At 35.8% G+C, this 12,281-nt stretch overlaps 1 protein-coding gene across 1 annotated transcript in view; it reads right to left on the bottom strand.

Annotated features, from left to right (window-relative positions):
- Positions 1–12,281, bottom strand: part of NBAS (NBAS subunit of NRZ tethering complex) — a 160,150-nt gene that overhangs the window by 22,772 nt on the left and 125,097 nt on the right. The window contains exon 49 of the mRNA XM_042823108.1: positions 3,269–3,408. Coding sequence (XP_042679042.1) covers positions 3,269–3,408 — 140 coding nt within the window. The remainder of the gene's footprint in view (positions 1–3,268; positions 3,409–12,281) is intronic.

Below are 12,281 nucleotides of genomic sequence, written 5' to 3'. Positions count from 1 at the left end.
GATGGGGCATCCATGATCTCTCTGGGACTCAAGAAACTTACAGCTATGATTATGCTGACTGCTATTAAAACATCATTAATGTTCTTTCTAAAGCACTAGTACTGAGCTAGGAAGAAGGACTTTCAAGTCACAGTACATATTCCTTCTGATACAGGATTTATAAAGCGCACAGTGTTATTGGTAGAAACAAAAGTGATTATAAGAGGAAAGCAATGAGAATATAAGAACAGAGAGACCCCGTGGGAGAGCAAAATGTTCCACCTTTAATGCATTTTTTTTCTCCTGGGACAAGTCCAAGCAGGAGAGAGAAAACTAAACAATCATTGAATTATCAGAAAACAATAAAATAAAGAAACTAGAGATGCAACATTCCTACTGAGAAAAGAACAACACTGAAATGGGGCAAGAGAACTAAATCAGTCACTTTTTAAACAAGCAGGCTCAATTGTCTTCTTCCCAAGCAAAACACAGGTAAGGCAATGAAGAGAACAGATTGCAAGGTCCTTCCCATCTCTCAAGCAAGCAGAAAGAACAAAATAATGAAACAGTGGTAGGCACACTCTGCACAAACCAACTTGAAACAACAAACAAAGGAGAAAAAAAAAACAACAGAAAAAAAAACAGAACAATCTTGTTTCCCATAGTATTAACATAACTGCTTCTTCTCAATCAAATTTGTTTTAATTTTTGGTAGTCTGGAGTTTCAGGCAAACTCAAGGAAATCTGGAAAATCAGAGCTAGTCTTCCTTTCCTGTGAATTAACAAACATGAATTTAGTGCTGAAGTCAGGAAAACTTGGAATTTCAGCATGTAAATCACTTTATGGAACCATGAGTCAACGATTCTTCACTAAGTGGCTACTACTGGTGGCTACTACTAGTGAAAGAGAAGGGCACAACTTCTCCTGAAGGGTTTCCAGTGCCTCCTAGCAAAGTTAAAGCCATTAAGACACTGAAGTTTTAGTGATAATAAATTATGTCAAAGGTAAAAATAAAGATGAAAATCTAATCGCAGCTTTGCAGCTTGTACCTTAAAAATGCAGAGAGACAGGCTGATCAGTCTTGCACTGTACCTGGGAAGGAGATGAAGTATGTCCTCCTAGAAGCATTTCCAATCATACGAAGGACACAAGGATGACTGAGCTTAGTCAGCATTAACTTAAAAAGGGGCAATCATGCCTGAATAACCTGATAGTCTTCTACAATTAAATGACTGGTTTGGTGGATGAGAGCTGACATTACACACCTGCATTTATCAGGGTTTCAATACTGTCTACCATATCTTCACAGGCAAACTGATGAAGCATGGGCTACATAAGCAGACAGTGAAGCAGACTCAAAACCTGGTTGTTAACACTGGCACAAGTCCTTTTTGGAGACCAGTGATCAGCAGTGCACCCCAGAGATTAGCACTGTGTTCAGTGCTCAGACTTCTTACTGGAAGGTCAGGATGGCAGTGGAACAGAATGCACTCTTGTGAAGTTCATGTTAGAGATTTTCAAGACTCCAACAAAGCAGTGGCCTTAGGCAGCCTGCTGTAGCTGACCCTGCTTTGAGCAGAGGAAGGAAGGAAGGAAGAATTTTCAGAGATCCCTTGTGACCTCAACTGTTGTTAACAGCATGACAATCACAGAATCACACATATGAGTTACTGAGTTTATTTTTCCTCTCGTACCTTATCCGAGCTACACTGATTTCTTATGTGAAAACTGTGACTAAACGTATAAGAGCTATACTTATTACTTAAAACCCTAAATACTTTACAATACAGTTGTTCTTAGTATTTTGTACCAATGTTCAGCCTTCACAGATCTTGGAACTAAGATGCATCCCACCTCTAAAACTTAATCTGCTGTTTGCTGTGAATGCAAACAATATTTAATCATTAGTCTATTATCTGTTCTTCTCTCTTCGTCAAGTGCCTGAAGGAACAGTACACCAACTGGGAGATAAAAGTAAATAATTCTTAATTTCTTCTGCTACACAACAGTAGGCAAAAACATCTATTTATAAAAGTTCTCTCTAGTCTTTCTGTTCACTACTGAACAAAGTTTGGCTGATCCAGATACTGGGAGGCATCAAATTTTTCAATTGCAATTAAAATAAAACTAAGAAGGAAAGTTGGGATATGAATTTGTGACAGATATACAGTAGTCCTAATAATTTTTTAATGCAATGAAGAAAAGTTTTAGCTTATGAAAATGTCATAAATGTCATCAAAACTATCATCCAGAAATTGCAAACAAAATGCAGGCTTGAAGGTGAGTAACCTTTCCAGATTAGTTTCTAATGGACTAGTTCTCTCCAAGTACACAAAAGAATTATCATTCATAAACAGCTAAGTCTGAACATTTCTGACAAATCAACGTATATAAAAACTTTGAGGAGTGTGGTGCCCACACTGAAACAGGATGCAACTGATGCCCCAAAGTTATCCAAAGGAAGCATCATTTAATGCCTCTAGCCTAACTATGGCCAGATGAAACATGGCATATCATGTTGACTAGACAGAAAGACTACTAGTGTTACTGCTCTCCTTGAAGGACATATGTGACTATTGCCACTACATTTTAACATAGGATTGTACAAATCCTTGTATCTTAGAAGTCAGCATCAGTTATAAAAAAGAGGATCAAAAAATTACAGTCTATATGTTTTAAATGAACTATTTTAATAAGCACCCATTTTGTTCAGTGCAGTGCTGAAATTTCAAATAATCATAATTTGAACTGGTGGGTTAGTATCTTCCAGCTATGTCTGCCCTAGGATAAATTCTTTATTAACGGATATTTTTTTGGAGACAAAAAAAGTAACAGATAACAAATAAAGAAAAGAGATATGATACCACTGCTTGGTATCATTATCCTCATAGATATTCTACAGCCTGTCACATCTGAACATTAGCTTTCATAACTTTTCTGAAGACCATAACTTTGAGTAGAAGAAAAAATCTGAATTCCTGTTCTTTTTATGGATTTTCTATGTATTGCCAAAAGTAAAATATGCAAATCTAAGTTCAAGTACTTGAAAAAATCTCCAGGGCAATACTTGAGGCAACAGAATTATTCTCTTTCCACTATGATGCACACTAGACACCTTCCACTAGAAACCAATTCAATTCCACTTTAAATAAACAACCGATTTTTCCCAAAAATGATATTTCAAAGGGTCATACTCCTCTTAACCATTTTTTAATTCACTGACTGAAAGATACTTGGTATTACCAAGCAACAAAATTTAGGGTTTCTATAGTTTGAAGAAATGCTCACCTGCTGCTCATTTCCACAGGTGGCCAAGCTTGAAGGAGTAAAACCAAGTGCTGAAACTCAGATGGTTTGTGACTAGATTCCAGAAGTCTCAGGAACAATTCACACCTTTTTTCCTCACTTTCAATATCTGTTATCTCTACCTGAAAGAAAAACATTTTAAAATTAAGGATTTAAAAGCAATAAGCTATCTGTGAAGGACATCAATATTGTAAAATAACACAGGAACACAGCCAAAGTCTTCACAGAAAGCCATTTTCTTACCTCTCATTTTCAGTTATATGCAAGTAAAACAGGAAAGCAAATAACAAAAAATGACTTAGGTATACATATTCTTAGAATAACATACCTGTAAAGTAGATTCATTGATTAGTTCTCAAGAGTGCTACATCTCTATAAAAAAAATTCCTTATATTTCCTTTTCTCTTTATATATATATACATAGTTTTATGTAATGTGCACGTTCAATACTCCTGTAATACACATTACTCTCACTTATCTATGTGAATTCAAGGTTTTACTTGAGTTTGCATCATCTAATCTCTAGTCTTAGAAGAAGGAGTATTGGAAGATTACTTCAAATTCATTTTCTCAGTGAAAAACTTTAGCTGACAAACACTGCAGTATTTATCTGTATAGGTATTTAAGATTAAGAAAGACAAAAACCCCAGCCTCCAGACAGCTCTGTCTGAGGAACAAGTGTCCATCTATATGCAAAATATGCAGCTGCTGTCAGAATTGGAATTCTCTTCAGCTGATAACAGGTTCTATTACAGATAATTACTGCCTGCAGTTTGCACGGTAAAAAAAACGTGCAAGGTAAAAGGTTTGAGTGTTGAAGAAAGATTGCTGTGTATGAGAACCAACTTGAGACTAAATGAGAAGCAGCTTATATTCTGAAGTGTGGGTATCACACCTTTGTGGCTTTCACAAATGGAATATCTATTGTTTGCCTGACACATGTAAGTTCTTATAGTTAAAAAATAATTTGTTACAATAACAAGGTTGCTTTCTTTCTACTTTTAATACATTCTAACACTGTTTTTTTCCTCCAAACTCAGAAAACTTTCAGGATATATAAACCACCTTAGTTATATCTTATAATTCAGCTGAAGATACATAGCATTAAATGTTAAAATTTTTGTTTTAGCCCAAGTATTTCTGAGACTTCAAACATGGGTGAAGTTTTCCTCAGTTCTACAGCTACTTAAAAGACTGAAGTTCTTATTCCCATCTTCTCAAAGTGACTGATATATCAAGGACGAGTTTTTCAAAAGAGGTTGGAAAACAAAGATTACTGATGCATTTATTGAGTTGCCTACATAAACTTATGACTTTAAAATATTTAGTGTTGAAAACTTTACTTCTTTCTCCAGGGTATGTCTGAAAGTACTGCATACCAAAATGTTTTAGACAGCAGACATACACTACCCAATTACTGTATCCCTCAATTCCATCTATACTTCCTTGAGTGAAACACAACTATACTCAATATTTAAATCACAAGGCTGAAAAGAGAAGGGAGAACGGGAAAGGGTAAAAAGGACGCAAGACATCCTAAACTCTAAGGATCAAAAATATTTGGCAACTTAGCAAACTAATTACTAACTAGACAACAAAATCTCTCACATGGATTCATCTGCCCTCCAATTCCTTTTTCAGACAAGTAACTGAGCTTTTAGATCAAAGAGATAGCATTACGGATGGTCCACTGAGTACATTTTAGGATACTGGAGCAAGTAGCATGCTACTTCAGAACACAGCCTGAACGTTAAATCTCTACACTTATAAAAACGAAAATGGCACAGGAAGTATCAGTATTAAAAGATGAGATGAACTATCACAGAAATTGAGCCATTGGCAATAGAGAGCAGATCACAGTAGATCAAACACCCTATTCAACAGAAACTGAATTCCTATAATTTGGCATAATACTGCATCTTTACAGATCACTTTAGATTAATTAACCTCATGAAAAATGTAACATTATAGAGTTCTGGACAGCTGGATCCTTGCAACATAATTGCTTACAACAACACATATCAATACGATCAAAACAAATTTGAAAAACCATCCTATTCTCAAATACAGTGTGCATTTCTGACACACTTCTTCCTATGCTGGCTTCCTTAGAGGTGCCTATGCTTCCCACTTAAAGTAATAAAAACTTAAACACTGTAGAATGTTCACTTTAAATTCACTTTTCATATGTTGTTTTAAATGCACGTCACTTCTATTCACTGTGGATCAGGTGAGATTTAGAAGGCAGCAACACAGGGAGCAGCAAGTGTGTGTGCTTAAAGACTGAATGTGATCTAGAATGCAGCACTTGAGGAAAAAGAAAATGGAAGGTCAATGAAAGAGTGAAAATAAAAGTACTTAAGTACTGAAGGACAGATGACAAGTACACTTACCTTCAAGAAACAAAAAAGACTAGCTTTATTCTACCTAAAATTTCTCATCCTGCCTTCCTTTTGAGTCTCAGTTGTTGGGGTTTTTTTTTTTATCTTCACAGAATCTCGTGCTTCTGGTACACATGTTAGTCACTCCTATACTCCACATACATCTGCCTTTAAAGGAAGTTTTAGGATCATTTCACTCATCTGACAAAGTGTTTATTAATAAATATATATAATTTTCTTGTAAAAGAAAAGCTAGGATTTAGGTGTAAATCTATGTTTTAGCATCAAGAACGCATAAGCATTTGCAACAATTTCACACAGTCAAATATACAAGGAATACATTTGAAATGTGTACCTTAATTGAAAACATCAAATACTTGCTAATTCTGCAATGACCATGCACACATTTCACATTACGTGTGAAATGCACCTTTTCTAAAGCAGCTGTATTTAATCTGTGTGAATGCCTTCACAATCAAGATAACCGAAATCTATGATATGCCCACAAGAATGGCGAGAACAATCCTAGTAAGCAGGAGATCAACATTATGTACCAGAAACATCGAAAATAATAAAACATTACAGCACAGACATCATCTGCTATAAAGTAAATCAAGGCATTTTCCCTAAATATTTTCCACATAGCTTTCAACTTTGAATGACAGGATACCTTCACCAGTCTCTAATTCTTTCCTGACAGTTCTCCAGAAATAAAAATTACAATCAAACCACAAAAACAGACAGTCCTGCGCTACAAGAAAACAAGATTTTCATGTCCACTGACATGAATTCATGCGCACTGACATGAATGTTGGCTTTTTTATACAAATAGATTATACAAAAACACACGTATATGAGGGCCGCTCCGAAAGCAATGCCTCTTATTTTATTATGTTAATCCATGACCTCAGAGGTGGATGTTGGTGGTACAGCAGCAGAGGTAGAACCTCCTCACCAATAATCCATTACATTTTGTTGCTGTGTGACAGACACAGCAGAGGGGCACTTTGGCAAAATGGTGTCTGACACAGAAGTGTAGATGAAACAAAGCTGTGTCACAGAATTCCTCCATGCAGAAATAAATGGTAATTGTTAACATTCATCAATTCTTGCTGAACATTTATGGAGATCAAACAGTGGATGTGAGTACAGTGGGGTGGTGGGTGGCAAGTTTCAGCAGGGACAACAGTAACAGTGGTCAATTCTGCTGGTGCTGATTCTTACAAGGGTGGCATGCATGCTCTTGTTCATCGCTGGCAAGAATGCATAGCTAATGGTGGTGACCATGCTGAGAAGTAGTGTTTTGTAGCTGAGAATTTGCTCTCTTAAATAGTGTCATTGTGCTCTTTGTATCTGTTTTAATTTCCACATAAATAAATAAGAGGCATGATTTCTGGAGCAAGCTACAGATATACACAGACAAACAGAGAAACAGCAGAAACAGCTACTTTACACAACTGAGAGAGCATGCTCTGTGTTAAATGGCAGAAATTTCATCTTAAAAGAGGCAAAACCTAGTTGAAATGAAGTTGCCAAGGTTACAGTTAAGCCTGTCACCTTGTAACAGCACAGCAAAACAGTAGAGACATTAAAAATTCCATTTAAACTGAACATTCTCTTTTCAGTGACTCTGAATGAGCAATTCAGACGGCTCTAAAGCCTGTAGCACAACAACGCACTGCATTTCTAGCAGCATAGTCATTTTCAAAGCCATGGTAATAGTATACTATAAATCCTATCCCTCGACTTTTCAATTAAAAAAATCTAAAACATTCAAAGGTTACATACAGATAACCTGTCATGAAAGGTTCAGACCCCTTGTAGTACAAAGGCCTGGAAAGAAGAATCTGTCACTGAACAGATTAATGACGCTTACAGCAAGGTAGCAAAGAGTACACTTGAAATTCAGACAAACCATAAAGAATATAAAAGAGAAACAAGTGGAAAAGGAAAGCAGGGTTTTCAGTTTTAATAACAGACTTTTCCATTACTTCCTTGACTTCCCTCAGTTTCGTGCCTTCTCTTTGGCAATGTAACACAACTGGCTGTATATTTTAAAAGGCTGCACAAATATTCTCCACAAGGGGAAAGTCAATTAGGGGAATTAATTTTAGAAACAATGCTCATGATACCTTATAAAAAGAAATACAAATTAAATAAAATTGAGCCTCATGTTAAGTGATTAACATACAGAATTTCACTATTAACAAGGGACCACATATGCTTAATATCAAGAAAACAAACATCTGCATAATGCTTATGTTTCTTAAAAAAAAAAAAATCAGGAAATTAACAAAGGAAAATACAAGCTATACAAACGATACAGAATATGCAACCATCGCTTAAAACTGGACTAGATCCTACCAGATTTAGTTTTTACAAGATAAAATAGTGATAGGGCAAGAGGGAATGGTTTCAAAGGAGAGAGGAGATTTAGGTTAGACGTTAGGAGGAAATTCTTTACTCAGAAAGTGGTGAGGCTGCCCAAAGAGTCCAATAGTGATCCATACCAGGAAGTGTACAAGACCTGGTTGGATGAGCCCTGGGAAGCCTGATCCAGTGGCTGGCAACCATGCCCACGCAAGGGGAATTGGTACTGGATGCTCTTAATGTCCTCTCCAACTCAAACTTTCTATGATCATTTTTTTGCATCTCTGAGCTTACTCACACAACACACCACATACAATTATGCAGCTTTAGCCATTAAAACCACTATTTTTCCTCAGGTGGTTATGGTCTTATTATTAGCAGCAGATTCATGAGATTTGAGATAGCGTACATACAATCATTCATTCTCCCACAGGTAAAGTCTTCAACTTATTCTCACCTGCAAACCATAAGAAAGTACTTCACAATGATGATAGATATACATATATTTTTTTGCTGGAGTCCAGTTATTTATCAAAGAGCTGGCCACACCTTGCTAGTAGGACATTTTATAAGAGAAGATTCTTACAAGCTTTTAAAACACTTTGTTTTATACATAAAATGTGAAGTATATGGGTATGAGTGCTTTTATTGCTTAAAAAAAAAAAAAAAAAAAAAAAAAAAAGGGATTTTGATAGTTGGGATACTTGTAGTCTACCCTACAGCAGATAACCTTGGCAAAAAACATACCCTTTATCTGACTCTAGGCATACTGAGTAATCCTGGAATGCACATTTTCTTATATCCAGTATTGGAAAGAAAAAAAATATGCACTTAAAATACCTCCTCCAAAAGCATCAAAATATTCTGCCTGAGGAAAGTCTTTCGAAGACTTATCTAGCTTTCTTCCCTTACAGATTCAATGTATCACATGTCCAACATGTTGAAACTTTTACCTCTCTCAATACACAAAGTTTTGCTTCATCTTTTTCTACATATTTATTACTGCTTTGTAGAGATTCATTATGCATGACACACATAAAAGTGTGTAAATATGAAAAGTTGCCTCAAAAGTTTTTTCTATCAGCTTTAAGAAACTTACGATGATACACTGAAGAAAGATAAGGTTAAATAAAGCCATGGGACATCACATATGACTGATAAAGATAACTTCTGGCATGGCAGTTCACAGGTTTGGTTGCTTAGTTCAGTACATTATCTCGCTTTTTAAAGTGAAGTTAGTTTAAATCAGTATTTACAGCAACAGTGCTATGTTGCTGTATCTAAATCGTGTCCCAGAGGCATAACTATCCAATATATATTGTTCTCCTAATCCTAAAGGACAGACATCTGATAGAGTTGTAAAATGCTTTACTGCTTAAACTGTATTATTTGAACTGACACCAGCCAACTTGGCTGCTGACCTGGAGACTGTTTTGTTTAAGAAAACAGAAGTGCTAATAAAAGGATCCAGCAAACAATCACTCAATCCAATCCTCTCCTTCCACAAGTTAAAACAAAAAATAAGCTGCCTGATTACGTATTAGAATGGTGAACAGGAAAATGGAAGCAGACATACCTCCACCACATTCTTCCCAACAAATTCTGTCCAGCATATTACTTTTTTTCTCTCCGTAAGCATGACAAAGCTATGGTTTTCAACGATAGATTTTATCCAGTACTAGCGTTCTAAGGAAATAATTGATAAGGATGTTTGCAAAGAACTGAGCTGTAAAAAATCAGAAAAATATTTTCCTACATATTTCTATATTGAGAAAACCTACATTCATGCTAAAATCAACTCCCTGTATTAAAAGCGAAGATATTTATGGTTTCTAAGAGCTGCAACTAAAAACCTACTGATCTACATGATTATAAAGTTCATTTTACTACATCCACCAGATTGTAAATATCTCAAAATATGTTCCTGTTTATCACTGTCATTTGTTTGAATTAATATGCAATTAAAAATAGAAACATTAAACATGCATTTGAATAGTCCCTTCCTGCTACGCTATATTTGTTTGGATTCACTTGTAAAATGAATTAAGTTTTTTTTTGTGTACTTCACTACAAGCTCTAGATGTAGAGACTTCATCTATACTGCATTTTAATAATAACCAGATCCAACGTAAAAGATTTTACTTGGATTCCAGATCAGGAAAGCTACAGGTTGTTTACAATCATCAGGAAGGACTTCATATGATTTGCAAACACTGATTGATAACAATCTGATAGAATTCTGTAATGTAATGATTAGCATTTCTGTACTGTTAAGCTATTCCTGAAGGTATTCATGGCCAGGCTGGATAGGGCCTTGGGCAATCTGATCTAGAGGTTGGCGACCCTGCCCATGGCAGGGAGGTTGGAACGGGATGCTCTTTAAGGTCCCTTCCAACTCAAATTGTTCTATGATCCTATGACATTTTTTTACATTGACATTCTTAACTATGACAAGTTACCAAGTTAAACAGATATTTTAAAGTGTTTATATACACACACACTATGTGAATATATATATGTGAATATATATATATACATATATATGTATGTATATGCATATATAGATTATATAAGTATATGAACATGAAAACAAGTGTTAAAAATTGCCAGTGAAAAACAGGCAGAAGTGTACAACTCTTCCTGAAATCAGACAACTACTGTCCCTGCAAAAGTATGATGAGGAGGTTTTAAAGGCTATTCTTTATTTCACTTGCTTCAGAGTGAAGATGAGAGACATCCCCTACCAACCATCATACTAGACACTTGTAAAAGAAAACAAGAACATATTGAAACATCTTATTCTAAACCATCGTATCCCAAAGCGACAGTAAATACTTTTAAGGGCAAAATCGTAAAGTGATGCTGCCCCCAGCACACTATCACCATTTCATTATTTCTAAGCTAGGTGTCTTTAAAAAGAAATCTTTTAAGCTGTGATTGAGAGCAAAATCTTCAGAGACAACAGAATCAGGCTGCGAAAAGTAGCAAGAAGTAAAGAATCATTCACCATGTTATTCATCCTTCCTGTCTACCAGTGTGTAAGAGCAATGAAAAAAATACAGCTGGAAGCATGAGAATGAACAGTTTACACTAGCTGATTAAAGGCAGCTTAGAAGACCTTGTATATAGTCAGATAGAAGAGGTTAAAAGGTTAAAAAAGAATAAACTACCTATCTTTTTTGTATGCCATTGGAATTCAGAAATCCCTCAGAGAAGGAAAAGCAGGGAAGCACTTACTACTCTTCTACCTTAATCTAGATGCAACATTTTAATGAGCAATACACTAACCTCTATGCATAATTTCATCCAATAATTTTGCACTAAAATCATCTGTTTAAGCAAGAATGCTTCCTAAAACACATAGTTTTTCCATTTCAGTAAACAAGTTTAAAACAAGCCAATAGGTTTCAGTTAAATAATTTCCTGGTAAATTATCTCCACCTACCTGTGGGAAATATTTCAAAGTAGAACTTGTCAACACATAGAGCTGCTTCTTCTTCCTATTACTAATTAACCTCCTCTGACTACCTAGAGATGAGCAGAATACTGGATTAAGTTTCAAATGTACGCTTCCCTTTTCTTATTTCATGTCTGTTTTTCAGTCCCCGTGGTATTTAGAATAGGCTAGACAGAATTCTGATCTGAACCTGAACTGACCTCTTTATGTACTTGCACACTGTGACAGTGTGCTTGCCCTGTATTCATCTCCCCAATCTTACAGTATATCCACCTCACCCACAGCCTGTGCTCAGTGTCTCAGGGTCAACTGCAAGGCTCCGCAATCACAATACTGGTTATTGCCTGCCTCAAAACAGACATGGGAGAGACTATGTGCAAACTCCTTGCTCAACAGCTGAGGGCTAACAAGAACAATATGCCCACTGAGATCAGCCAGCAAACAGTATGACTGACTCAAACATCTTACCCCATATAAAGTGAACAGCCCAGGAGCTCCTTGTTTGTTTGTCCTAAAGTATTTTGGTCATTTAATCTACTCTCTGGTTCTATTGACTTCTCTTACATATAACCAAATTCAGTGATATTGAACTCTAATTAGTAAGTCACCACTGAAATGGCCACGATTTCAAAAGCTGTTAGTAATGATTGTTAACTGAGGGAAAGAAAAACCAGGCCTTTTAATTCTCTCTCCTTGAATTGTTGAAAAACAAAATGGAGTTGAAATCAGATACTTTATAATCTGCATCTGCTTTGTGTTTCTATAAGGACTGCTCCAAATGTAACAT

This window comes from Centrocercus urophasianus, unplaced genomic scaffold, assembly GCF_019232065.1.
Source record: "Centrocercus urophasianus isolate 14NV4802_14NV808 unplaced genomic scaffold, USGS_Curo_1.0 seq_10, whole genome shotgun sequence".
NCBI classification, from domain to species: domain Eukaryota; kingdom Metazoa; phylum Chordata; class Aves; order Galliformes; family Phasianidae; genus Centrocercus; species Centrocercus urophasianus.
Note: the sequence above shows the minus strand (reverse complement) of the source record. Positions and strands in the feature narration are given on the sequence as shown.